At 32.9% G+C, this 26,331-nt stretch overlaps 2 protein-coding genes and 1 long non-coding RNA gene across 5 annotated transcripts; 2 read left to right on the plus strand and 1 right to left on the minus strand.

The window, feature by feature from the left end:
• The first annotated feature begins 2,660 nt into the window (after nucleotides 1-2,660).
• Nucleotides 2,661-8,507, plus strand: LOC110627149 (nuclear poly(A) polymerase 4). 3 transcript variants are annotated; one of them, XM_021773399.2, is made up of 12 exons: nucleotides 2,661-3,208; nucleotides 3,321-3,398; nucleotides 4,400-4,507; nucleotides 4,737-4,799; nucleotides 4,885-5,046; nucleotides 5,549-5,662; nucleotides 5,780-5,842; nucleotides 5,966-6,295; nucleotides 6,400-6,564; nucleotides 6,701-7,537; nucleotides 7,752-7,834; nucleotides 7,934-8,507. In XM_021773399.2, the coding sequence occupies exons 1-12, from the start codon at nucleotides 3,089-3,091 to the stop codon at nucleotides 7,959-7,961; spliced, it is 2,151 nt and encodes a 716-aa protein (XP_021629091.1). In that variant the 5' UTR covers nucleotides 2,661-3,088; the 3' UTR covers nucleotides 7,962-8,507. The 3 variants fall into 3 exon arrangements, with proteins under 3 accessions (XP_021629091.1, XP_021629092.1, XP_021629093.1); XM_021773400.2 differs by having other exon boundaries at nucleotides 7,937-8,507; XM_021773401.2 differs by lacking the exons at nucleotides 2,661-3,208; nucleotides 3,321-3,398 and having other exon boundaries at nucleotides 4,489-4,507; nucleotides 4,871-5,046.
• Nucleotides 8,508-11,107: 2,600 nt separating this feature from the next.
• LOC110626304 lies at nucleotides 11,108-13,423 on the plus strand. The gene is made up of 2 exons (XR_002489697.2): nucleotides 11,108-11,429; nucleotides 13,103-13,423. It is a non-coding gene; the product is annotated as an uncharacterized LOC110626304 (long non-coding RNA).
• A 1,046-nt stretch (nucleotides 13,424-14,469) lies between these two features.
• LOC110626984 (auxin-responsive protein IAA26) lies at nucleotides 14,470-17,934 on the minus strand. Its single transcript, XM_021773197.2, has 6 exons — nucleotides 17,291-17,934; nucleotides 16,593-17,184; nucleotides 15,704-15,981; nucleotides 15,175-15,322; nucleotides 14,816-14,880; nucleotides 14,470-14,723 (listed from the first exon to the last, which is right to left on the minus strand). The coding sequence occupies exons 2-6, from the start codon at nucleotides 17,114-17,116 to the stop codon at nucleotides 14,686-14,688; spliced, it is 1,053 nt and encodes a 350-aa protein (XP_021628889.1). The 5' UTR covers nucleotides 17,117-17,184; nucleotides 17,291-17,934; the 3' UTR covers nucleotides 14,470-14,685.
• Between the last annotated feature and the right edge of the window lie 8,397 nt (nucleotides 17,935-26,331).

The raw sequence follows: 26,331 nt of genomic DNA on the forward strand, positions 1-26,331 counted from the left end.
TTTGAAATTTTGGTTGCGCATTGTAATTTTTTTCGAGATTTTTTTTTTAAATTTGAAATAAGATATCGATATTACACAAAATCATATGGATGATGTTGATAGAAGAAATTGGGATGCAAAGTTGGTGAATACATTGGACCCATTGCCATGAATTTCTTTTATTGTGCCTGATTTGCGAGGGAGATTTGAAAAGGCTGACCTAACTATATATTTAAATTCCTACCAGAAATAAATAAAATTAAAAATTCGCATCAATAAATATTTCAATCGTTATTATTATTGTTAAAATTGAAAATATTAATGTGTAAATTAATTTATCCCGCTTTAAGTTTTAATTTTGGCTTAAACATATTCAAATTAAAAAAATTTAGACAATTGGGTTAAAATTAAAATTTTTGAATAAAATAATAATAATAAATCAACATGGTTGTTCTTTAAAAAAAAAAGGTTAGCAATCAAAAGGAGTTGGATGGTGTTTTGGGCCTGCAGGCTCTCGCGTAGGAACACTCGGGCCAATCCACAATAGAGTCCGATGTAGACTAGCCCCACACCACATTCTTATTTTGGACCAATAATTATTTACAACGTGTACAAATTAATTTAAATATTAAAATAAATAAAAAGGCAGTTTGAAATGGGGGTGAGAAAATGAAAAACCAAACAAGGGAAGCGAGAAGCTTCTTGTTGTTGAGCGAGGCAACTTTGCCCTTTACTGATGAAGACGGCAAAGCATAAAGCAACTGTGCACTCACGTGCTCACGAGTCTACGCGTCTTGCTGGCGAAATCACGTGCTGCTGGATCTCCGGTAACTAATTGGAATCCTTATAAAATTGGAGCAACGGGCAATTTGGTCATGCTGGTTCGTACAGACATGACCGGCGGTTCAAAACGGTATCGAATTGAAACCAATGGTTCCAGGACCGACCAGATAATGAACTGAAAATTAGATTCGTCAAGACACATTTTTATCTGATTTTTTGTTTTTACTCCATTTCAATTTAATTTTGACTTGGAGAATATTGAAAAAAAAATAGGTTTAAATCGAGCCGAAATTAGCTGCACGAATCGTGGATTCTGATTTAAAGCCTCGGAAGAAATCGTCTAATGTGCTTTTTATAAACTGATTTGAGAAGGATTCATTTACTGAACCATTAATTCAGATTGTTTGTTTCCCATTTGATTCAGAATTTGGTAACGGCAAATAAAATTTCATTTAAATAGTTTGAATTAAGGCGAGAATGTGTAATTAATTTTATAATTATATTTATTTTAAATTACTTATTAGAAAATTTTAATTATAATTGAAACGTAAACATTAAAAAAATCAAATATTATTACCGTGTATCTCGCTGGTTTCGGAAATACAGTGGAATGCTTAGCTGGTTAAAGTTCCAAAAAATTGACGAGGCTAATTAGGAAGCTGTCCAACAAACACAACGGGTTGATTACTCTTTGAACAATTGTGGACGTCATCCATCGGCTGTGACTGGTTGATTCTTTTTCTACTCCTTTCCTAACCGTTCGATCAGAGAAAACCATCCATCTATTTACATTACAGTTGGAATCAACCTTTCTACTCACCAATTTTGACTTATTTTCCCTTTTATTCTCCTTGCAATTATTTTATTTTATTCTTTAATATTTATTTTATTTTTATAATTTTAAAATTATATTTCTCTAATCATTTAATTATTTTCAATTAAATTAAATCATACTAATTGATTTGCATTAGATTATGCTTTTGCTATATAATTTTTATTTATTTTTTTAATTATTTTAAAATTATTATTTATTTTTTTTAAACTATAATAATATATAAATCAATTATTATAATTCTATTTTATTTTATTTTATTTTTAAGAAATTTTTTAAAATATTTATTAATATTTAATAAATTTAATTTATTAAAAATAAGTATAATAAAAAAATTATATATTTTAATATGTATAAAAAAATAAAATTAATAAAATTATGGAAGGGAAAAAAGTAATTTTTCATGAAGTGGTATCCATTTTATAATAGTATTATTGTAGCATGAACTAAATAGGAAGTTCGAATTTAGGTAGCTTGATTTAAAAAATTTAAAATAAAAATTATTTAAAAAAATATTAATATTCTATAACTATATAAAATTCAAAAAATATTTAATAATAATATATAATAATATTTATAATCGAAAAGAATTATTAATGAGTTCTTTAACTTTTTAAAAATTTATTAATTTATTTTTATTTTAAAATTTATTAATTTATTTTTATTTTAAAATTTATTAATTTATTTTTATTTTAATTGAATAATTTTAAAATAAAAATAAATTAATAAATTTTTTAAAAATTTAAGAAATTTATAGTAATTTATCATTATATTTATAAAAATAAAGATAACAGATAGACCGGTTAAAAGTCAAAACACAGGGACTGTACATATGAGACGAGGTGAAAAAAAACCTGATTATCCACGTGTCAAAGCAGGAGTAGGTCAACAGAAGAGGGAAAGAAAAAGAAAAAGAAAAATTAAAAAAGCCAAAGCTAGGTGCTCTTCCTTAGAAGCCACGTTACCGTAAATATTCCAGCTATACAACGAAACAGAACCTCGTTTTTTTCCTTTTTTAATTAACAGAACCGATCTTTTATTTTCATATATATATATAAATAAAATAAAAGCACAGCTCCAAAAAGCACCTATACCGATTCGGTTGCCCCCGATTCATGTATCCGAGAAAAAATCAACTCCTCTCTCTCTCTACAAACCCTCCCTCTGAACTCACCAACCAACCAATCGCGCATTTTCTAGGTCTTTCTCTATTAGCTTCTGCGTGACAGTTTTATTTTCTTTTGCGCGTTTTTCTTCCCCCTTTTTGGTGCTAGGGTTTCGTTTTTTTAGTTTGTTGATTTTCCGTGTGCTTTTCTCTTTTTCTTTTTTACTTTTTCTTATCCCTTTCTCAATTTATTGCAATTTGGAGTTTTGGGTTTGGGAATTTTCGTTTATTTCTAGGTTTTTGAAGTTTGATTTCATCATAAGAGTAATTCATCTTCGATCAATTTTGCTTCTTTGGGTTTTTTTTTTGGGTATTATCTGGTTGCCTAGATGGTGAGTTCGAAGGGATTGAATTTATCCCCGCCACCGAAGCAGTACGGCGTAACGAAGCCGATATCGATGTCGGGGCCAATGGATGCTGATATCCAAAGGAGCCGCGAATTGGAGAAGGTTTCTTTATTTTTTTTTCCCCCCTCCTCTGTTTATCTTCCTTATGTTTTGGGTGTTGGTAAGCTCTTGTCGTTGTAATTCTGATTTATTGTTGCATGTCGTGTTATGCTAGTTCTTGAGTGATCAGGGACTTTATGAGAGCAAAGAGGAAGCCGCAAAGAGAGAGGAGGTTCTGGGTCGGATTGGACAGGTAAAATATAGCTGTTTCTGGTTACTTCATTTCATTTTTCCGCTGTTCATCAAGGTAGTTTTTGACAGGATACTCTGGACTATTAGGAATTGACTTTTTGCCCTTTCGGTTTTGGAAAATATCCATATTACAGGAAAGTAAGTTATCTTAGTAGATGCTGCAGGAAGTTGATTTAAGCACTTTGGCATTGAAGCAAACTTTAGGAATGAATCTAAGATAGCTTTCCGGTGATTTGAATTAGACAGAATGTAAAATAATATTAAGAATATAGGTTTTTTTTTATGCATTTCACTGACAGAATCCTGTTAGAGGCAAGTACAACCTCTAAGGTGTGGTTGAATTCTCTGCTTTTGCTAATATTGATCTCTATTTATAAATTCGAACTCAAGCCCAAATTTGAAATCCTTCACATTGCGAGGTGTCTAAATGATTGTCATAACAGATCCATAAAAGTCTAGTGTGCCATGATACTTGACAAGTATTATGATCCACGAGTTGCTTCCACAAATCTTTTAAGGACATTACCAAGTGTCCTTTTTTTTTAATAGGTTACATCTTCAACAGTTGTGCTTATGACTCAGTGATGTGAAATGTATGATGTGCATAGCTTTCAACATATTTATTGTGCTATGGTAATTTTGGGTTCTCAGTTGTACAATAAATTTTGGCTGAAAATACAGGATCACGTGTCTTGTCTTTTCTGAAGAATTAGGCACTGTGTTATCAATTGATCTCTTGAGATTCATGACTTTCTGATTTTTGGTGAAGTGCAGTGAAACTTTATTTGTCTAACAATTATAATTCTCACATATACTTTTGACTTAGCAAAAGATTAGTAACACAGGGTAAGTCCATTTGCATCTTTAACAAGTTGTGTTTTCCTTGCAGTAAAGTGACAAGCTTCAAAATGTATCTGCTATTTAGTTTTTATTGTTTCTAGGCCAGCGTTCTGTTTGCATTACCTTGCCAAGTTTTATGAATTTCTCTATTCGTTATATCAGATTGTAAAAGATTGGGTGAAGCAGCTTACTCGCTTGAGGGGGTACACAGATCAAATGATAGAGGATGCCAATGCTGTCATTTTCACTTTTGGCTCTTATCGGCTTGGGGTAATTTCAGACTTTTGTTTGTCCTCTAGAATGAATTCTTTTTGTTTTTTTTTTTTTTTTATGTTGTGGATAAATTCTTTTGTTTTTCTCAACTTCACCTTATTGGTAATCCTATGCAAACTAATTGCTAATTTTTTTTTTGGGCACTTGCCTTGCTGGCAATTGGTTTTCCTGTGCAATTTGCTTTTCTGTTGTCAATGAGATGCTGCTTAAAGTTTAAGGTTGGCAGGTACACGGTCCTGGGGCTGACATAGACACATTATGTGTTGGACCCTCTTACATCAATAGAGAGGTAAATACCAAGTTCAAGCTAATTTCACTAATTTGATTGCATATTTTTTGAATATTTTATCTGATTCTCAGGCTATTCTTGTCAGGAAGACTTCTTCTTTGTATTGCACAACATTTTGTCGGAAATGGAAGAAGTTACAGAGCTGCAACCAGTTCCAGATGCTCATGTCCCTGTGATGAAATTCAAGTTTGATGGAATATCTATTGATCTTCTTTATGCAAGTATTTCTCTTTTGGTGGTACCGGATGTAAGTATCAATTTCCATGTTTGAATAGCTTATTCTGTATATGTTATCTTCATTATGGTGTCCCCCCTCTCCCTCTTCTCTCTCTCCTCCTCTTAAGGTTTTATGACAAATCCATGAGCACAAGTTTTTCATGCCCCATCTTTAGTATTGAATGTACTCTTTCTTGCACCTCATTCTTCCACTTGTTATCCAAACTATGCCGCACCTTTAGTATTGAATGTACTCTTTCTTGCACCTTATTCTTCCGCATATTATCTAAACTATCAATTTTTTCCCATGCATTATCTTCACTTTTTTAAACCTATTGGTAAGTTTGTGCCCCGATGCTTTTGTTAATGCTCTTATTTCTATGCTGTTTTAACTGTTATATGAAGAGTGATAAATAGCTATCCTTTTCTCCTTCTCTTTTAGGTGGCAATGGACTATTTTGATTTATTTTCTTATTCTTTTTATTGTCTATTTATTAGAAAGACTTTTTCCCTTTCAATTTACCTGTGGATAGGACTTGGACATCTCGGACGTTTCTGTGCTGTATGATGTTGACGAGCCTACTGTTCGAAGTCTCAATGGCTGCAGGGTTGCTGATCAAATTCTTAAGCTTGTTCCTAATGTGGAGGTGAAGTGTTTTAGCTGTTTGATTGCTTCACTGGGTTCTCTTGAATGCATTTTTATCTGTTGGTGTATGCTTGGTTTTATAAGTCTTTCCTGATTCTGAATTCTTTTTAAATTGTAGCATTTTCGCACAACACTCCGGTGTTTGAAGTTGTGGGCTAAAAGACGTGGTGTTTATTCCAATGTGTGTGATTCCTTATCTTTTACTATGATTTTTCTTGGTCTCTCTCTTCTTTTTTCTTCCTTCTCCTTTAATTGTCTGTTCTCTTGATTTGCTATTGGTTTTCTAATGTTTAATCATTTTTAGGTTACTGGGTTTCTGGGTGGTGTGAACTGGGCTCTCCTTGTGGCTCGAGTATGCCAACTTTATCCTAATGCAATTCCCAGTATGCTTGTATCTAGATTTTTCAGGGTCTATACACAGTGGCGCTGGCCAAACCCAGTTATGCTCTGCCCAATTGAAGAGGATGAACTTGGATTTTCTGTTTGGGACCCCCGTAAAAATCCTCGTGACCGAACTCATCATATGCCAATAATAACACCTGCCTATCCATGCATGAATTCAAGCTACAATGTGTCAACAAGTACACTACGGGTCATGATGGAGCAGTTCGAGTATGGTAACAAGGTCTGTGAGGTAAGAAGGATGGTGCACTTATGTTGCCTGGTATACATCTGTACATGTATGTCTATGTGTGAGTGTGTGTGTGGATGCCAGTGCTGATCTTTTGTCTTTTACAGGAGATAGAGCTAAGTAAAGCTCAATGGGGTACCCTGTTTGAACCATACTTTTTCTTTGAAAGCTACAAGAACTATCTCCAGGTTGACATAGTCGCAGCTGATATTGATGACTTGCGTTCTTGGAAAGGTTGGGTGGAATCCCGTTTGAGACAGTTGACTCTAATGGTAACATATTTTCCATGTATACTTCCTATTGTAAAGAAGAGTGTTCTGTGATACATAATTGTTAATTTATTTTGAAGGAAATTCCCATTAATACATTTTTCTATTTCATTCCCATTTTGCAATGTTCTGATTGCAGATTGAGCGAGACACATTTGGGAAGTTGCAATGTCATCCATACCCTCATGAGTATGTGGATATCTCCAAACCCTGTGCCCATTGTGCTTTTTTTATGGGCTTGCAGAGGAAACAGGGGGAGATAATTCAGGAAGGGCAGCAATTTGATATCCGAGGAACAGTAGATGAATTTAGGCATTCTATAAACATGTATATGTTTTGGAAACCAGGAATGGAAATTTATGTCTCTCATGTTCGTAGGAAGCAGATCCCTTCTTATGTTTTCCCGGATGGTTATAGACGTCCTCGACATCCTAGAGTCCAATCACAGCAACAGTCTGATAAGCCATGCTGTGAAGATGGTGGTGCTTGTCGCATTGGCTCTGGAGAGAGATGCCTTAAGAGGAAAAAAGATCCTGATGCAGTGGATGTGAAAAATGATATGCCAGAGAAACGGCGTTCTATTAGTCCCCAGAGGCGGGATTCAATTTCTCCTGAAATTATCAGTCACAAGTTTGGTGGTACTTCGCCATGCTTGGCATTTGCCGAAGGGAGTGAAACGTGTGAAGTTGATACGAAGAGATTTTGCCCTGATGATGTTGAAGGGGGATGTACATCAAATTCCAGTGTAATCACCTTCCTTTCGAGTGAGGTTGGTTCATGCAAGGATATTGGAAATGAATCAGTAGCAGGTAGCAGCAAGGGGAACAATGGAAGTGCTTATGGGAGTGTCGAAGGAAGTAATAACCTGAGATCTTCTCAAAGTGATTCTGGTGATGCAGGTTCTGTATGTCGATTGGAAAATGTGTGTGGAGATGGCAATGGAGTATGTCAAGATGGATTGCGCGAAGAGTTGGAGGTTTTTGATATAAGTTTCACATCTTTTACTTAACTATTTTCCATATCTTGCAACTTCCTTTTTCCTTTTCTTTGTTGTATTTGTTTTTGTTTTGCCTGTTGGACAGCCTTGTTGAGGACTTGATCTCTAACGTTTGAAGTGATATCTCATGTTTCTATTATGATCAGTTATGAAGCTCATTCTCATCTAATAATTTTATTATGGCTTTTTCTAGGTGAAGCCAAATGCTGCGGTTGGGATGTTACTAAAATCCGTGGGTGGAGTTGAGGCGGAAGCTGTGCAGAAACCAGTGTTAAGGCATGTGTTTTGAAATTCTGATTAGTGTTGCTTGTTTTCCTTGTACAATGTTTTTCTTTATACTGCTCTTTCTGTTTGTTTTTCTGTTTAATCTAATAGCAGGTTAAGCTTGACATCGACGGCGTGAGATATCAGAAGGTGGATAAAAAGTGAAGTTCTTTCTGTCCATGTTGCAGTCCATAAGACAGAAGGCCAGCAGTATGGGGTAAGTGTTACATTACTTGCTGGCTTTCATTTCTTGCGTTTTTTCAGGCATGCTTGTTCGTATAATGCGGAACAGAGATCCAACTTGAGGCACATTGTGAAGAGCTTTTGCTGGATGTAGCTTTGTCATGTTCAATGCACAAAGTTTGCATCTGCGAAGTAATGTTCTGCACGAGTGGCGAGTGTAGCAAAGGGCTTTAAAGTAGTTAAGATTGGATTATGATAGGGGGTTTGGTGTATACGTTCGGTTTCTTTTTCACTTAATATTCACTTCCCCCCTGCATGCGAACACTCTAGGGTTGGAGGGGTTGCATTAAAAAGTTGGCCAAGTGTTCTTTTAGTTTAGAGGTGTTGAGTATGTGTGGCAACAAAATTTCCTAGAGGTTGTGGCATTAAGTTGGTTTAGCGTGCCTTACCTCTGCTGCCCTCTTGGACCTTTGCCTACCATGTAATATAAGAATTTGTTAAATCTTGCTCGCTCTGTGCTTCTATGCGCGCTCAAATCCAGATGTTTGTGGATCTCAATTTTATTTGGTATATTTGATTCTGGGTTGGAACCAATTTAGAATAAATGAATAAAGCCGTCTACATTTAAGTAAATGATGTATAATTCCAGAAATTGTCGAAATCTTGCCTAATAATTGGAAGAGTCTATAGTTGATGTGGGCCGCAGCTTTTTCCAAAGCCAAAGCCAAACCTTTGGATTCCTAGAAAAATATTGTCCTAATGTAGAAACAAGAATGGGTTTACGAATTACGCGTGATTCTGGTGCCTTTCCTAACAACGATCAGAGGACAATAGCACAAGTTTCATCTCATCTGTGCCAGGCCTAAGAATCTAGCTTTACTAGGCTCCAAGATCTTCCAGGAAGAAAGCCCACAACAATCTACACCAGCCCAAAGGAGCCTTTTAGGATACCGAAACTAGTCTACAAGTTACTATTGGTTATTTTGCCTGGCCGATTTCTCAACATCTGCCACATGCTACTCTGCATTTAAGATGGGAAATAAATTAAAAGGATATTTTAGAGGTACTAATTTCATCCCACAAACTAGTCCTCATGTTTCAATAAATTTTCAAATTATATCATCTTCCAAGCTAATGTTTATTCTTTATTTGTGACCTTTTTTGTTTTTCTATGCTCAATTTCAGATATCTAACACCTCGTCGATAATAAAAAAAAAAGTTGTCGCTGAAGATTAATACATAAAATAAATAAAATAAGAGCATATGGCATCACCACTCCTGGCAGGGCCTGCACAAGCAGTGGATTACTCGGATTTGAACTAGCAACATATTGCTATTGTGAATATTTAAACTGCAACTGCCAGAATATAGATAGATGTATTCATAACACTTTGATGTAGGAGCTGGAAGTGGCCAATATTTTTCTGTTTCTTGATTATTGTTCCTGCTTGTGGTAATAATGAATTTAATTCCTTTGCGCAATGGGTATGTGCCTAAAGTCAAAAAGGAAGAGTTGCTATTAAATGTGTTAAAGATATTAATCAATTTATTTTAATTTTAATGAAATAAATTAAATAATATGCATAATTAAATTAAATAATATAAAATGTAACAAGAGTGGTCGAAGATTGAAAAAACTGAATGATGTGATAATAATTCATCCAATTGGAATACACCAACATACATGAATAGGTAATGGAGAAATGGGCATAGCATTTTGGTGAAGTGAAGGGAGAGATGTATGATTACAAGTCCCAAAAATTCATATAATAGATAGGAGAGTTGGTCGTTGACAGTGATGCCAGTTTGCTACACATATATCAAACAAGGGAGGATTAGGCAACCTTGAAATCATACTCATTTGGAAATTGAAAACCTCTTAAGTAATTGGCTAATTATACTATAAAAATAAAATAAAATAGTCTACTTTCAATATGATAATATATAAAAAATAATTTATCTAAAAATATATTTTGGTATATTCATACACTTTTCTAAATAAAAATGTAGTATATCTGTAAATATATTTTATTTTTAAAAAATTAACAGATTTTTTTTTTGGGTGGGAAAATTATATTGCGTTCTAAGCACGTGGTGTGCCGAAATTCTTGTCTCCCTGAGCCAATTGTTTGGTTGCAGGCTTTTTTAATTTAAATTTAATTGAGAAATGTGGTTATTAATCAATGCTATCCTCCAACTTTTCTTATTTTAATAATTGTCTTTCTTTTTATTGTTGTCTTCTTCACTTATTTCCCTCTGTGATTGTTATTTCCATATCTTTCATGGGAAGTTTTCTATCAATTTTCTATTTGTATTGATTTTTTGCAAAAAAATTATAACTGTTGGATAATCTGTAATTAAAAAAAAAGAGAATCATATGTAATATTTTAAATAATATTAATTTCAAATATTGAAAAATAATCTATTTTAGGGTTTTCTTCACATATAATGTCACGTATATGAAAAGGATGTGTAACATATTGATTGTGTTTTGACGAAAACCAAACCCAACACTCTCCATTACAAAGAATATAAATATAAATGGTGGAAGTGGGCTCTGCCTTCATTTCTCCTCTTTTATTTTTGTTAGTCCAAAATCAAATGAATTACGTTGTTGAATATCATGTCAAGGACATATCCCTCTGCCACCCCACTTTCCTTACACCAAAAAGATTTTATAAATTTTAATGTCTAATATTATTTGAAATTTTTTTCTAAGCTTTAACGGTGTAATTATACAGTACTACAAAGCCTTTCTATTGCAACAATTTTCAAGGATGATTGCAACAATGGATTTAAACTTTAGATTAATAATTTTTTTTTTTTTTAAAATAACTCTAATACGACAAAATAATGCAGAGGTTATAGATGGTGGACCATTCTCTCCTTTGCCTTGCCTTGCCTTGTGGGTTTCATTGACTTTATGGCACTAAACACCATTATTTATCAATGAAAAAATTACCACAAGCATTTCTATCCATTACAATAACAGAATTTTTATTTGTCCATTAAAAAATAAAATATTTTTAATTAATATTTCTTTTATTTATTAGAATTAAATTCAATAATTTTTTTAATTTTAATTAATAACTTAAATTTATTTCTCTACAAGTCCTCAATACAAAGAGTAGGGAGGGCTGAAGGGCCAATAGAAACAGTGAAGATGGGTGAATGTATACAAACCAAAAACTTCTCACGCCATCATCCTTGATCCATTTCTTTCTTCTGCATACCTCTCCCAGCCAAACTTTGGAGGTGACATGGCCTCCAAGTCTGGCAGAATGTACAGTGACATATCATCTCCATCTATAAATCCTTGTGCTCTCTCTCCACTTTCGTCTTATGCTTAACGGTGTATATAAATGGCACACAGGGTTGAAGCCAGGCAAACCAATCCGGAAAAATAGATCAAATATTAATTGTTGTAAGTATTAATATTAATTCTTGTTGTTTTTCCTTTTTCCTCTTTAGGGATCTTGATCTTTTGATGGGGTTTTCTCCAAATCTTGATGTTGTTTTTGAGTTTTTGTAACCATGAATTAGGTTAAAAGCGATTCGTATTAGGATCTGATAATTTATTATTAATTTGTTGTTAATTACTTTGATGTAAAGTATTAATTGTAGATTCAATGCAATTATCTCAGGTTGATGTTTAGAACATAGCTATGAACAATTTCTTTCTGTGTTGTAATCTGTATACGAGTACTCAGATAATAATAGATTTTATATCATTTAGCTCAGCACAATTCCATTACCAAGAAATTATACAAACTGAAAAATCATCAACTTTTGCAATTAAATCACCCAAAAAAATAAAAATTAATAATGGATTAATTCTTCATGAGGCTCTCTCTCTCTCTTTCTTCTTCTTCTTCCTCTGGTACATAACATCTTCAGTAAAAACACTAGCTCATTCATAAGCATCTGTACTGCACATTTTCCATATGTTGAACTCTGTGTGTGTGTGTAAAATACAACATTCTATTGGATGTTGTGACAAACATTGATTGATGTACGAGAATTATTTAGTTTCTTTGATCTGAATACATAATTGAAGAGTTAGCACTCAGACTAGATCTTGGTCTTGATAATCTTGTCAACTTTTTCTTATTGTTTCATAACAGATTATTTCTTATTTATAATGATATATACACATTAATTTTGGGATTTAATGATAATAATAACAAGTATAGGTTTAGGATGAGGATGGGGATTCTGAGTATTTGGGTTGGCATGGGATTTGAGTAAGAAAGACTAAAATTTTTGAAAAGAAAATGTTAATAATGAAATTTTGGATTGAGGCCTATACATCCAGAGAGTTGTGACGTGGGCTTGAAACTCGAGTAAAGGCATAGGTCATGTATTGAAGAAGTCGAACCTAACTCAATCAAAGGATCGAGATGGTGCGGCTTCTAAGTGTTACGTCTCTACAGTAACTATGAAGTTTGCATGCATGCAAAAAGTATCATATAATTATCTCAAGTGAAAAATATAGCAATATTACCTTCCAGGTAAATGCCCAAGTTATAATATACATTAAATTAGATCATGCAATGCTTCCTCGAGATTTTTTCAGAAAGTTATCCTTAATTTATCACCTAGAATTGGACATATTTAAGATGAGAAGAACTTACTTAGAATTTACCGCATTAGAGGCTTCTTCTAGTGCAAGCAAAGCAATTTTACATGGAGGATAAAGGTCATAGTTCTCCAAAATAACAAGGAAAATACTAGTTATAGACTTAACTGCTCCAGTCAAGAAGCCTGCTGAGAGCGCAAACGGTAACCAAACTAAACTATTATTAAAGTTGAACCCATTACTTTTCCGGCCGCTGCCACCTATTCTTTCAAGGTTGAGGAGCATTGGCAGATTCGAAAGCCATTCCCTCAGTGGATTCTAAGCTTTGCTGCAATAATCATACAAGGAACAAGGTACGAGAACAATTTCTTGAGGTTTTGTGCGTAGACTTTAGCGAAGCCAATGGAGATAATGGGCATCATATAGACGCAAGCGACTCCTTGCGATTGTCGTATATTGATGTAGCTATTTGAGAAATTGCTTCTTATTTATGGATGCTGCTGTTGTTTTATCTGCAGGCTTTTTTGTAATGGGCAGCTCCTTGCTTTGGGAATGGTTTCCCATATCAGAGAAACTTAACCGGCAAAAACTACTAAATATTTTCTGTTAACCATTTTAAGCCAATCATGTATGAGTCCAAAATTATTTGGATTAGTTTAGTCAGAACTGTTACACTTTTAGCTAGATATTTCTAGTACAGGCAAATCTGCTGTGACGATAATTACTTGGCGTCTAAGTTCTGCAGATTCTGGTTTGCCCTTGGTTCATTAATTTGCTGTAAATTCTGCAGAATGGTTCTCTATGCAATGCATCGGATACTTGCTACTTTATTTTCATTCAAGCTCTGGAATATAAACTCAAATAACATTTTTTGATGTCTAATGTGGTAACGATGGATGAGTAGTTATGATTTTTTTTGGGGGGGGGGATCAAAATGTAAAATTGATTGAAAATTTAGTAACTGTATTTGTCTGGTTTATCATTAAATATTAAAAGTGTCATAGTAAAATATGAAGAGATTATTGATACCCATTAAACGACATCGTAGTCCAGCTATATGAAAAGGATTGATGAAGAGTTAAAACGTATTTAGTATATTTTCGAGTGCATTAAAATATAAAGATACATCACTGGTTAGTTTTACCTCAATTTGAACTATGACATTTTGAATTTGAATTTCAATGGAATCAAGTGAAAATGAAAGAAATAAATTAAGTAATAGCAGATTTAATAAGTCTGAAAATGCAAGAAATGAGATTAAATAAATACGAAAGGAGACATGTGGCACAGCACAAATTTATACCCTTGGAACATTTTAAAGACCAGTCTAAGTTTTCGCCTTCAAGTTAGGCAGCTCTCAAGGTCAAAACTCCCCAAACATAACCCATTTCAACATTATTCTTTTTTTTTTTTCAAATAAAAATAAAAAAAGGCGGCCTCAGGTACATCGAACATGACACAAACTCAAATCTAAAGAAAATGCCTACCCTGCAAAACAAGATCAATGGTGCAAAATCAAAGGCATCCACTCAATTTAAGGGCAACCAAAGAAAAGGATTAGCGTTTGGGACAGACCTAGGAGAATATTACCATCGAGGGTATAAAGGAAAAGGAATTTGGTATAGCTTTTTGAACCAAAAAGGGTATAGATTTGTGCACTTTCTCTCCACCCAAAACCCAAAAGGACACTTTGAATATTGTACTTGTTGTTCCAATTGAATTGCCACAGAATAAAGCCTAGGAGCTTTACAACACATTACTCTTTCAATTCACTAGTAGCTTCACATATCAAGCTGCCATTGGTTAACGGGTTCTTTTTATTATTTTCCGATAAGGAACGGAGATTGAAGATTGATCGGTAGAGCTAAATAAAGGGACTTGTAAATTAAGCTAACAGCTATTATGCATTGCTGAATGTTGCATTAAGGCAAAATGAGCTAGTTGGGTTAAGGGGAAAATTACAGATAATAAGACAGATTGCGAATTGAAGAGTTGCATACAATAATATTACAAGAGACAAAATGTCAACTAAGAACATAAAATTTGAAGTCTTCTCTTCTTCTAGCTTCAAAAGAGAATCATCACAGCAAAAACTCCATTTTCATTTCATGGATTCCTTGCCTTGCTTATTGCTTCCAACTGAAAACAAATACAACTATCTGATTAACACAAAGTAATAATACTAAATTAATGAGAGTCTAAGGTTCTTCGTAACATGATAAATCACTCACGGCTCAGCGCAGAAACTTCAGAGCTTTTCAATACACGAAGCCTCTTCACCGTTGACACGAACATTCTACAAGACAATAAAGCCACATGGCATAACATAGTTAGATACCATAATTACAGCAACAAGGAGCCGAAAGCAGTAGTTTAATACTATTTTATTAGGATTTAGATGAGCACAGGAAACAAATAGTACAGTTTCTTTATGCAAAAAAGGGAATGCCATTGCATTGAATACTGGGATTGCAAGAATAAACTATAATGGTGTTTTGTTATAAGCTCAATCACTAAGTGTTAGGATTGAAATATGGAATTGAATAATGAAAAAATTTAGCATCAGATCAACAGTGATAAAGATGCTTACTGCCATGGGACATCACCAACAAGCATCCTGTCTCCTTCATTATCTTCATAAACAAGCGTATATTCCCCACTTCTATTCAATATACCAATATTCGCTTTCTCTTCCTTCTGCTCGCTCATGATTCCACCAGCAGAGGAATCTCTTTGAGCTAAACATATAACACATAGGACAAACAAAATCAGAAATTTGTGAGCACTAAATCAATATCAATTCAAAGAGAATGAAACTAAACCACAGGACTCATGACTATAATCAAACAACCCATGGCAACTAGACATGAATAAATTCTCTTGGTATCAATATGTCAGCTTGTGCAAATGCCAAATTAACAGTGTTATGTTGATTTATTGAACTAATCAAGCTAGCTAGATGACACAACTTTCAAATCAGCATTATGTCTATGCATGCCAATACAATTGCTAGATAAAGAAAAACACCATTATTGGCCAGTGCCTCAATTATATGCAGTAACAAGAACTCGATAATTAATTCAATGTACATGTCAATTCAAAGAGAGAGAGAAGTGAACCTGTTAGGAGGCCTCTGAAGAGTTCATCAACAGCAGTGGAGAGCTTTTCATAGCTGTCATAGGCTTGGAGATCTACTTTTCTTCCAATGGGAACACCATCCATATTGATCTTAACAAACATCCCTTTTTTGCAAGTTTCAACTGGTTTTTCACCAACAACCTTCTCGCTTGGGCCTTCATTTTGTGAATCAGAAGCAGGTTTTGAAGAGCTGCTGCTTCCAAGATTCTTTCTGAATGAACGAATTGGAGGCCAACCCACAACTGGACCAGGAGCAGTTCTGCTTTGTTGCAAAAAACGCCATTAAAGAGTAAATCAGACAAGAAAATATAGAGCTAAGTGATAGTCATCAAGAAGATAATTAATCTTTAGATACGGAGAATTAAAAAACAGAACAAATAGAAAAGAACAAAGCATGTGGAGATGTAGCACAGAAATAGCAGCTACAGAAATCCCACAAGTACTTCCATGTCTGAAGAATTAAAAAGACAAATATAGAAATAGTTCATACTTCAAGAAATCAAGAACTGTCACACAAATTACCCTGCAATAAACACACTGAAGGAGGAGATAAGATCTAAATCTCTATGGAAAGCAGACATAAAAAGAAAGGATTACTAGAAAAGAAAAGGTTACAAAGAGAAGGATTTATGCTGTTGATGGCCAAACTATGCTAAGAATCAGCAGTAAAAAAACCAGATAGTATAATTTAAATGACACAGTGAAGGAGTGCACAGGCATAAAAACAAGAAACAAAACAATATATGATGATGGACCGCACAGCATTTAGCAAGGTGAACATGTGAATGAATATCCTCTGTCATAAAGCTGAGAAAACGAGACAGAGGTGAGAGAGATTAAGAGAGGGGGAGAGGTAAAAAGCTGCAGTACCTTTTCTGAGAGCTGTTGGGCACAGCTGTATTTGCAGGAGCTGGCGGTGAAAACGCCTTCTTTTCTGCACTCTGCTGCAAGTCTACAGCCACTTTAATGCAACAGGGCTGTGAGGATTCCTTTGCCATTACAGGCAAGCTCTGTGGTGGTGGTGGTGGTGGTGGTGGTGGTACTGTTTTTGATGCAAACTGGAGAAATGGAGTAGCCTTCGCTTGTTGTGAGACTTGTTGATTGAACCATACAGAACCGGACTGCAAGTTCTCAGGTGAAGAAAACTTATGGTTTTGTTGGTTTCCATTTGAGGAGTACCCAACAGAGAGAAGAGACTCATCTCTTTCTCTATTATCTGCAGTTTTAGCGGTTTCTCCAAGACACCATTCTTCACCAGGTGGGCCAAGCCTTAACTCAAGCTTCTTCTCCTCTGAGGATCTTTCATCAGCTCTTTTAACTAGCCATTCTCTTTCTCTTGGAATCAAATCCAGCAACTGAGGACATGCCTCACCATTCTTTAAACAACTCTCCATTTCAGCAGATAAATATCACTTCTTTGACTTTAAACACCAGAAAGAAGCAAGAACACAGGAAAAACTCACTGGAGTGTGAAAAGCAAGCAAAGTTAGAAGCTTTAGCCGCCAAAAAAACCATATAATGAGCAAAGAAAACAAACAGAAACAGAAAGATAGATTTTAGTTCGATACCTTTTGTCAAGAGTTCTTTAACCAGCACTTAAGAAGTTGAAAACCAGCATCCTCAAATGATTAAAAGGAACTCTTCCGCCCACTAAAAATAATAGCGATAGAACCTTAAGATCTCAACTGCCAACCCAAGAACCAGCTTTTAAAGCGTCAAGCCACAAAAATCCTTAAACCCCACACACTCAGAACAGAAAAATAATGGCAGCAACCCCACCCAAGAAAGAGAGAAACCACAAAATTAAGTGCTTGAACAACTCAAAGGCCCAAGGCAAAGAAAAGAAATACTATACTTTTTTATTGTTTTCTTGGCACGCTTAGAGCGTTCTAGTTGCTTTTGACCTAAGAGGAGACGAGAGATGTGATTTGGGTGTAGAATTGAAATTTAAGAAAGAAAATAAGCAGAGAGAAATGAGAGTAAGATGAAGGAAGAGAGATAATATATAAGAGAGAAGGAGAGATTCCTTTATATCTCTCTCACGCTCAAGAACCTGAAAACAGGAAACAGGGGAATTTAGAGGAAACCGCACGCAACCCAGGAGAGAGACCTCTAAAAACGTCAGGTTGAACAGCTGAGGAAGCAAACAGTGCTGTTGCTGACCTCCCTAAAGAAAAGATGCTCAACGCATTGTAGCCTCATTAGCACACTAGAAAGAGAGAAAGCTATCAACGCCCACTTCGGATTTGATTTAGCTTTTATTTTGAATTAGAGTCAATTAACCATTGTTAGCGCACAAACCCATCAACCAGAAGGACAGAGTTTACCAAAAATCCATTATTCTAACCATTAGATCCACTGTTAAGTTGATTTAGTTATACCCTTTACAGTAAAGAAGCAGAAAAATCAAATCTTTGCTTGGAAATTTAATAGCAGATTATTAATTACTCAAGGACAGGTTTGATTAAGATGTAAACCTTGATTAGATAAGGATAAAAAGAGAGAGACTTTAGGCTCAAATTAAGACATTTATGAGGTCAAGAAAATGATGTGTGTGGGGTTAGTGTTTTGTTTTCTTGTTATTTTAATCGAGACAGAGAAAGAGGGAGAGTAAATAAAAATAGAAAAACAGAGGGAGAGGATTTGCATGATCCATATTTGCAGGGCTCATGCTGTAAAAACATGCAGATCCCATGATCTTGTCTGCTCCATCTCTCTTCCGTCCACAGTCACAAATCAATAACTCTCCAATTGGGTCATTACAGAAACGATATTAAGAGGGTGTCTCCATCAATTGATGGATGATCCAATGCTTTTAGCCGTTGGATTGTATGATCTTCTTGAGATGAGAGTGCAGAATCTGACACAATTGTTGAGCATAACTCTGATGGTATCAGTAGAAGAAACAGGAGACACTCTTTTGTTGGGTTTTTGTGTGTAGGATTATGGCTCTGTACATATACGTATAGAATAGTAAATGCTTTATCCTCTGGTTTCATGAATTCTGTACATACACAAGTGGCTCACCAACCCAACTAATACCTTCATTCTATGACCATAATGCCCTTGCGTGTTATGCTTAAATTATTAATTGCTATTTGCATTTAATAATTCCATTAATTTTTAATTTCTTTTAAAAAATCATCAAAATTTGAAAGAATAATGGCACACGAGCTTACTTAGAACAATGTGATTGAAAATGATTTATGAACGTGTGATGCTCATAAGACATTTATTACATAGACTATTTGCCAAGCGTATAAATTCTGTTTCTTTGATTCATAAAGTTAATTAGTTGTCGTAATGCCATTGGTCAATAGTACTTCTCGTGCAATTTAATTATTGACTTCTGAATCAAAATTATGCGTATAGTCTATATGTTGCATGTTTAAAATAATACCTTATCAAGAAATAAGTACTCATCCGAATCTACCTCTTTTCCGTGGATTGTGATTAGATTTGTTTTAAATATTTATAACCAAAATTTCAAATTTTATTTATATAAATTACTAATATTATTTATTTTTTAATAAAAAATATATTTTATTAATATAAATAAAATAATTGAACTTCTGTTCATGTTAATAATTATATAGTGCAGTTGGGTAGCGTGGTCTTTTGGATGTCCACCTGTCATTCATGTTCCCTAAAAACACAACTCGGCCGAGTTATTAGGTTTGATGAGTCATAGGGGACAACCAATACAAGGTTAGTTAACCCAACCATAAGGTTAACCTCGAATAGAGTAGCTCCAGGTGAGGTGAGCCACTGCGCTTTGATCTCTGTTTGGATACTGTGGAACGAAACCCAGCCTTGCTAGCCCCGAAGGCTAGGCTAGGCTAGGCTAGGTTTCGTTGCCGACTTGCTGCTGTTTATCTTATGTTTTTTTACACGTGTCGTTCTCTAATTCTAAAACTATTTTGTGGGGCCATTACTCTGATTTTCTCTCTCCCTCATTACGTGTAACCGATATTAAATCAGTTATTAACATTATTTTTTTAATTAAGTCATTTCTCAACTTGTCAACTAAACTGATTTTGAACTTAAACCAATTGAATTATATATATTCTAAATTTTATTATATTTATTGATTTAAATATATAATTAAATAAACATTTCAATCCATTAGAAAAAAAAAAACTATAATTAGTTATATATACACCTTTGAGAACTTAAAATCTTGATACCCAAAAGTCATGATTCATTATTGAAAAAAAATTACTATCAGTACATACTTGTAGTGACTTTCTATCTATTATTATTCTTCAATTTTTATTTAAATTATATTTCACAATTGAAATTGATAATTCAATTTATGATATTTTTATTAAGCTTTTGATATTTAATTAGCAATTAGTATGAATGGATGTGAATTTGATGAAATTTTTAGCCTAATGGGAACTAATTATACATGACCACATTGGAAGAGACTAAAGAACTTTTTTTTTTCCTTAATTTTGTTTATAATGAGATCTTTAATATTTTTTATTACTTAAACTTGTTGAATCAAATATAAGTATAAATTAAACTCATTTTAAATTCAGAAAAAGTCAAAAATAAATTTAATAGAATACCCAACTCATAAATACAAGTCTAGTAGTGGCCCATTCCTGAAAATGACATCACCGAAAAATAAAATGCAAACCTTAGTCACCCCTTATCATAATCGATGAACATATTCAGAAACTAATTACATCTTCAATACACAAAAATATACAAAAACATCAAAAGTAAAAGGCACAAAGTATAGCAGAAGGAAAAAGTAGACCGCAATACTACCACAATACCATCGAAAATAACCACACCATCGATCATTGCCATCGACGTCTATTCCATGACTCATTCGGTGAAGACATACTTAAAATAGAAGCATGTAAACTGAGATGGAATAAAAGCAAAAAGTAATGGAAATCCAACCAACCATAATCGAGTAAAGAGACCAACTAAAAAATTTCACACCAACCAAACTTTTCGAAGAGAGTTCTACCAACCAAATAGATACCAGCATCCAAAAAGAAATGACGCGATAAAATTTAGTTCCATCGATCCAGTGAGAGTCTTGATCGCCAAATACATTAATATAATGTCAGAATGTTAACGTCAAAACTGAAACCTTCCCCTGAATAGGAAGCAAAATGCCCAAAAAAACAAATAAATACAGACTACCAAAATTAAAAACTAGATCAATAAACACCAAAACTATACATGGTTAGATGAAGAGAAAATAGCAAAACTGAAACCCCTCCCCCCGCTGGCCGACAAAATCCTCACCAACCCACCCTTGAAATTCTCTCTCACTGTAGTTTTGGAGACTTCTCCATATATTCATATCTTTTAAATTATATTCGAGTCATGTAGCAGGTGCAACATGGGTTAATTATTTATATGAAGTTGGATCATGTAAATAATTTTATACTAAATTATTAGCCTAAATACCAAATTAAAAGCCAATAAAAGAATAAAATATTATGTTTTTATAAATTTTTAATTCTATAAATACTATTAAAAATTGCAGCTAGATAAAAAGAATAAACCAAACCAAATCAAATGATTTTACTATAAAATTCTAAAATTTTAATAACAGATAATGAAATATACTCGAAATATAATATAAAATATTTAAATTTATTAACTAGATTTGAAGTGTATTTAGTATGTGAGCTATTAAATGTACGGAAAATTTCCATACGGATCAAGGTGTGTATTTAATTAATATTTTATTTATGTCTTACAATTTTAATGGCTCTTAATATAATTTTAAATAGGGATTATCATATTAATTGATTAGTGTACGCATCAAATTCATAGATCCTCTATTATTATCTATTTAAAATTAAGAATTTTACAAAATTTAATTTATTTTATTTTTAATATTTTTTGCTTGAAATATAAAAATATTTTAAAAGAAATTAAAATCCTGTACAATGTTTTAAGATTTTTTTTTCATATAAAATAAATCATGCTTACTAAAGGGAAAGCATGTGGCCATCTTGCTTTGAAATTCCGGTGGTTTCATGTCCCTACATTATCTTGAACAGAGATCCTAATCTTAATTAACGGGAGAAAAAACAAAAGGTTGATCGGAAAGCAGCGAACGGTGAAGATACGGTGGAGAGAATAAAGGACGAAACAGCTCGTGAATTAAATGTCATGTCAAGACTCAAAGAGAGATAGAGAAGAACTCAAGGATAGTGGAGGACTTTGCTCCTCTTGATGGCTGAAGGCCGATGCTTTGTCTGGAGAGTGTATTGTAGGGGAGAGTCTATAAGAACTAAGATGTGGCGCACTAAGGTGCCGTCTTGTCACCTTGATGGATAAGCCTGACGGTTTGATTTATCATGATTTGATTTTTGGCCCAATACTTAATATTACTAATCACCCACCAATTTAAACACCATAGAACAATCCCACTAGCATCCATATCTAAAACCAACACCATAATACAACATTAGCTTGATTCATCTCCTCAGCTTTGGCTGGGTAGCTGTGTGGTGGGGCGGCGATTGGCATATTATATTCCCCACCAAATCAATAACATCCCCCCACACACTTCCTCTGCAGTTTTATCCATTCTCTGTTTTAATGTCCATCTTCTTCTCTTTGGCTTTGTTATTTCCTCTTGTTTAATTTCCTCGTTTCACTCATTGCTCCCATCACTATATATCCCTCATCCTTCTTTTGTCCCCCTAAATTTTGCTCCATGCGCCGCTATTGCTTCAGAACATTATCAGTTTTGGGACCCCTTTTCCTTCCTTCTTTTGTCTTATCAGGGGTTTTGGATTTAGCTGTGTTTTGTTGGAGGAGGGTTAGCCACAATCAACAGAAATTCAACCTAATAATTTCACTTGAAAAAGTACTTAAACGCTGTAAGCTAGCTAGGGTTCTTGCATGCGATTCTGCAATGTTGCTGAACTTTTTTCATAGAGTGAAATTCTTGCTTTTGACATTACCCAATTGTTTATTTTTTCATTTGATGAAGTAAATGATGCTGCTTGCATGCATGCAGTTAGTAGATTTCAGAAAACTACTATTACCATTCAATTTTCTTTAAAATTTTACAATTTTAGTAAAGTAAAATTAAGTCAAGATTTGCATTAACTTAGCATTGACATCTTTTCCATTTCTCAATTTTTTTTTAATAAAAAGAAAGCCAGGAAGAGAGAGGATTTTTAAGAATAAAATCTGTTTATGGTGTGTGGAAAATTAATTAAAAATATTAAAGTCAATGTCTAATCATGTCCTTGTGAATCCAAAAAGAGATCCTTTATTTCATCAACTAAAATTATGTATGATAGGATAGGATAAATATTCAAATATTTAATTATTAACTCATTAAATTAAGTTGGTTGAAATCATTCTAATTTGTTTACTATGTCTGGTAATTTTAAATAAATTATTAATATAAAAATTTTAATTTTTAAAAAGCATAATTAATAAATTTTAAAAAAGCGATAGAATTTAAATAAGAAAATAAAGTTAAAATACTTGCTAACTGATATTAAACAGGGAAGTTAGTCTTCTACATTGCTTTGCTGAAGTTAGACTTGCTAACTGCTTAAAATTGTAGCTTTGTTAGTATAGTATGCCCAAGAAGAATGAAACCCCAAGGGTTTTTCATGCTGCAACGTTCAGTTGTAAATGGCTTGTTGTGGTGAAATATGATGGAGGAAAATTTGTGCAGGCTTTCAAAGGCTGCCACTAGTAGTTCATGAAACTTTGATTGTATTTACCAATTAAATTACTTGAAAGTTTTCTCTTTTCATTATAGTTTATTCTCTATTTTAGCCCCGGCATTCATTGTTCTGCCACTAGTTGATGAATCTTTGGTTGTCTGTTTTCTGTCCAACTGCTTTTATAGTTTTCTTGTGACTTCTTTTTTGTTTGGGTAACAAATTTTCTGTGTCAAATTATCAGCTAAAGCATGAGAAAACTGAAGTTGATAATTCTGTTAATGCCCGTTTGGAGTATATTGAGAAAAAACAAATCTAGGAAGGTTCAAGTGCTCTGTGTCTGTCAACTACCTCTGTGATATAAATATTATTTATTTTAATAATTTTTCATAGATATTATACCGAGAGAAAAAAATTAATTATATATTATGGCCGAATATATTTTATTGATATTATTTATTTTCTTCCTGCAATATATGGCTAATTTATCTAATTCTCATTAAAAATAGATTGAAGTTTCAATTTGTTCATATATTGAAAAGTCTAAATTTTACCATTTATTTTTATTTTTTTAATATATATTTAATAATAAATAATAATTAGTATTAGTATAACTTACCAATCAGTTGATTTACTTGTTAGAATTGTGTCTCTATAATTTTAACGTGATTGTTTATTGATTAGAATTAATTAATTAATATTTTTTATTAATTTATGAAGAAATTGATTGTGAAAAATGCCTTCCATAATTATAACTAATTTATTAAAATGAATAGAAATATTTTTATTTCAATGATTAATTTTTATAATTAAAATAAATTTTATTTTTTAATTAAAATTTATTTATATTGATTTTCTTAATAAGTTTTTTATTTGATTTTCTTTTAATTATTATTTATCAAAATCATATTAATTAAAATATTAAGAACTACCTTTAGTTAAACAAAAAAAAAAACAAGAGGGCTGTGTAACGGGTTATTGACAATGATAGTGAAATGGGCAGGCAGAGAACTGATAGGAGGAGAGAGCAGTTTTGCAATGGGCTGTCAACAATGCTCTTGGAATGGGCAAAAACAGCAAGCCCAGACCATAGAAAGATCCAAGGGGATGAGTAAAGGTCACATGAATCCCATATTTTAATTACAGTGATGAATGAAGCAAAGCATAGTGTGTACAACAAATCCAGTCTGGATATAATGTTAGATCACAATTAGGACATAAACCCAAAAGCAACCTTTCTTACCTAATACTATATATTTTTTTTATTATATTAATTGCTCAAAGGGTCTCAAGCCTTTTTGGATAATGACATGTCATTGCATAAAAGTTTTCCATTTTCTTAGGTCACATGATCAAACCTCTCCAACTAATTCACATGCACTTGATGTAACAATGTGTCTCACTTTTCTTACTAGCCTTTACTAATCCTCTCTAGATTATTATAGAAATTAAATATAAAAATTTTCAATCTTTAATTAATTGGGTTTTGTAATATTAATAACTTATTATTACTTTCTGTCCTTAGCTTTGCTTTTCTTGCCATGCAATTTCTTAATCCAAGATTCAAAAAGGGTTATAGTGCCTTCCAACTAAGGCACTTGATTTGAATTGTTTTGTAGTTGATAAATGAGTGATTTTATTTAATATTTACTTCATCCATTAATTAAATAACTTTAAAAAATAAAAATTAATTTTAATATTTGACTCTAAAATTTGAAAACTCAAAAGTTTAATTAAAAATGAAGTTAATATTATATATTATTTAGAATTGTTGAATTATTAATAAACCAAAAAGAAAAAAGTGGGGAAGAGAAGAAGAATAATTAAAAAGAAATAAAATATTTTATTATTATATTAGGACAACCTCGTTGATTCTATTTATTAAAGTCTGATTCGGTAATTTTGCAGTTTGGTCCAGTTTAGATCTCTCTGTCTAATGACTCAGCAGATATATTTTTACAGTTGTCTCGTGTCCCACTTGTGGCCCCACCTTAGTCAAAACCTTCCCTTTCCGATTTTCTTCCGAGCGGTGCATTTGCTATTACGCAGTGACACAGCTTCATTGATGATACACCTCTTATATATTAAGGTTATATGAGAAACTAATATGAGATAACTAGATTTAATTATATTTATTAAAATATTTTTTTATCAATATTTAAAAAAACATATTTTTTTGTAGAATGCATTTATAACACAAAAATAAATAATTCTTTCAAACGTTTTCTATATATTTTTTACATATTTAATATGATTTTTTAAACTAAATAAGAAATTCATTTATTTGATTTTCCATCAACGGTTATGGAGAATCAATGATTGAGCAAACAGCGAAGGAGGAGCTGCACTCGATAGTTGCCTCTTGAGTGTTTTAGGTGTCGGTAACTAAGGTCAAAGTAACAGGAGTCAACGTAAGGTTACCCTGAATCGCGAGAAATTGGTGAAATAATCGGAGATTAATTGAGAAATTTGGCGCGAATAAGAAAATAGGTGGGACACAACCAACTCCCTCTCTCAATTAATCTAGCTCTTTGTAATTTGTGCCTAAGCTTTTTCCAACACCACCACCACCTGCCCTTGTATGCATGGGTTAGAGTTGCATCGCCTACCGGTTTGATTCAACACCACTAATAAATTATAAAATCAATTGATTCAAACCAAAATTTAAAAGTTTGTAACATTATTAAAATTTTAAATATAACATACTAATAAAAACTATAACTCACTGTATCTAAATAATTATAAGAGATCTCAAATTTTACTTTCTCGATCACTAATTTTCATTTAAAAAAAAATTACTAATAAAAATGTAGCTTTAAATGAATTATTAACTAAAATATACAGACTTGTTACGAATTATTATTAATAAAAATTATTTATTTTTTAATTTTAATTTAATTTTATAGATTATGGGATGAAAATAACTTTTTTTTCCTTCT

This window comes from Manihot esculenta, chromosome 11, assembly GCF_001659605.2.
Source record: "Manihot esculenta cultivar AM560-2 chromosome 11, M.esculenta_v8, whole genome shotgun sequence".
In the NCBI taxonomy this organism is placed as follows: domain Eukaryota; kingdom Viridiplantae; phylum Streptophyta; class Magnoliopsida; order Malpighiales; family Euphorbiaceae; genus Manihot; species Manihot esculenta.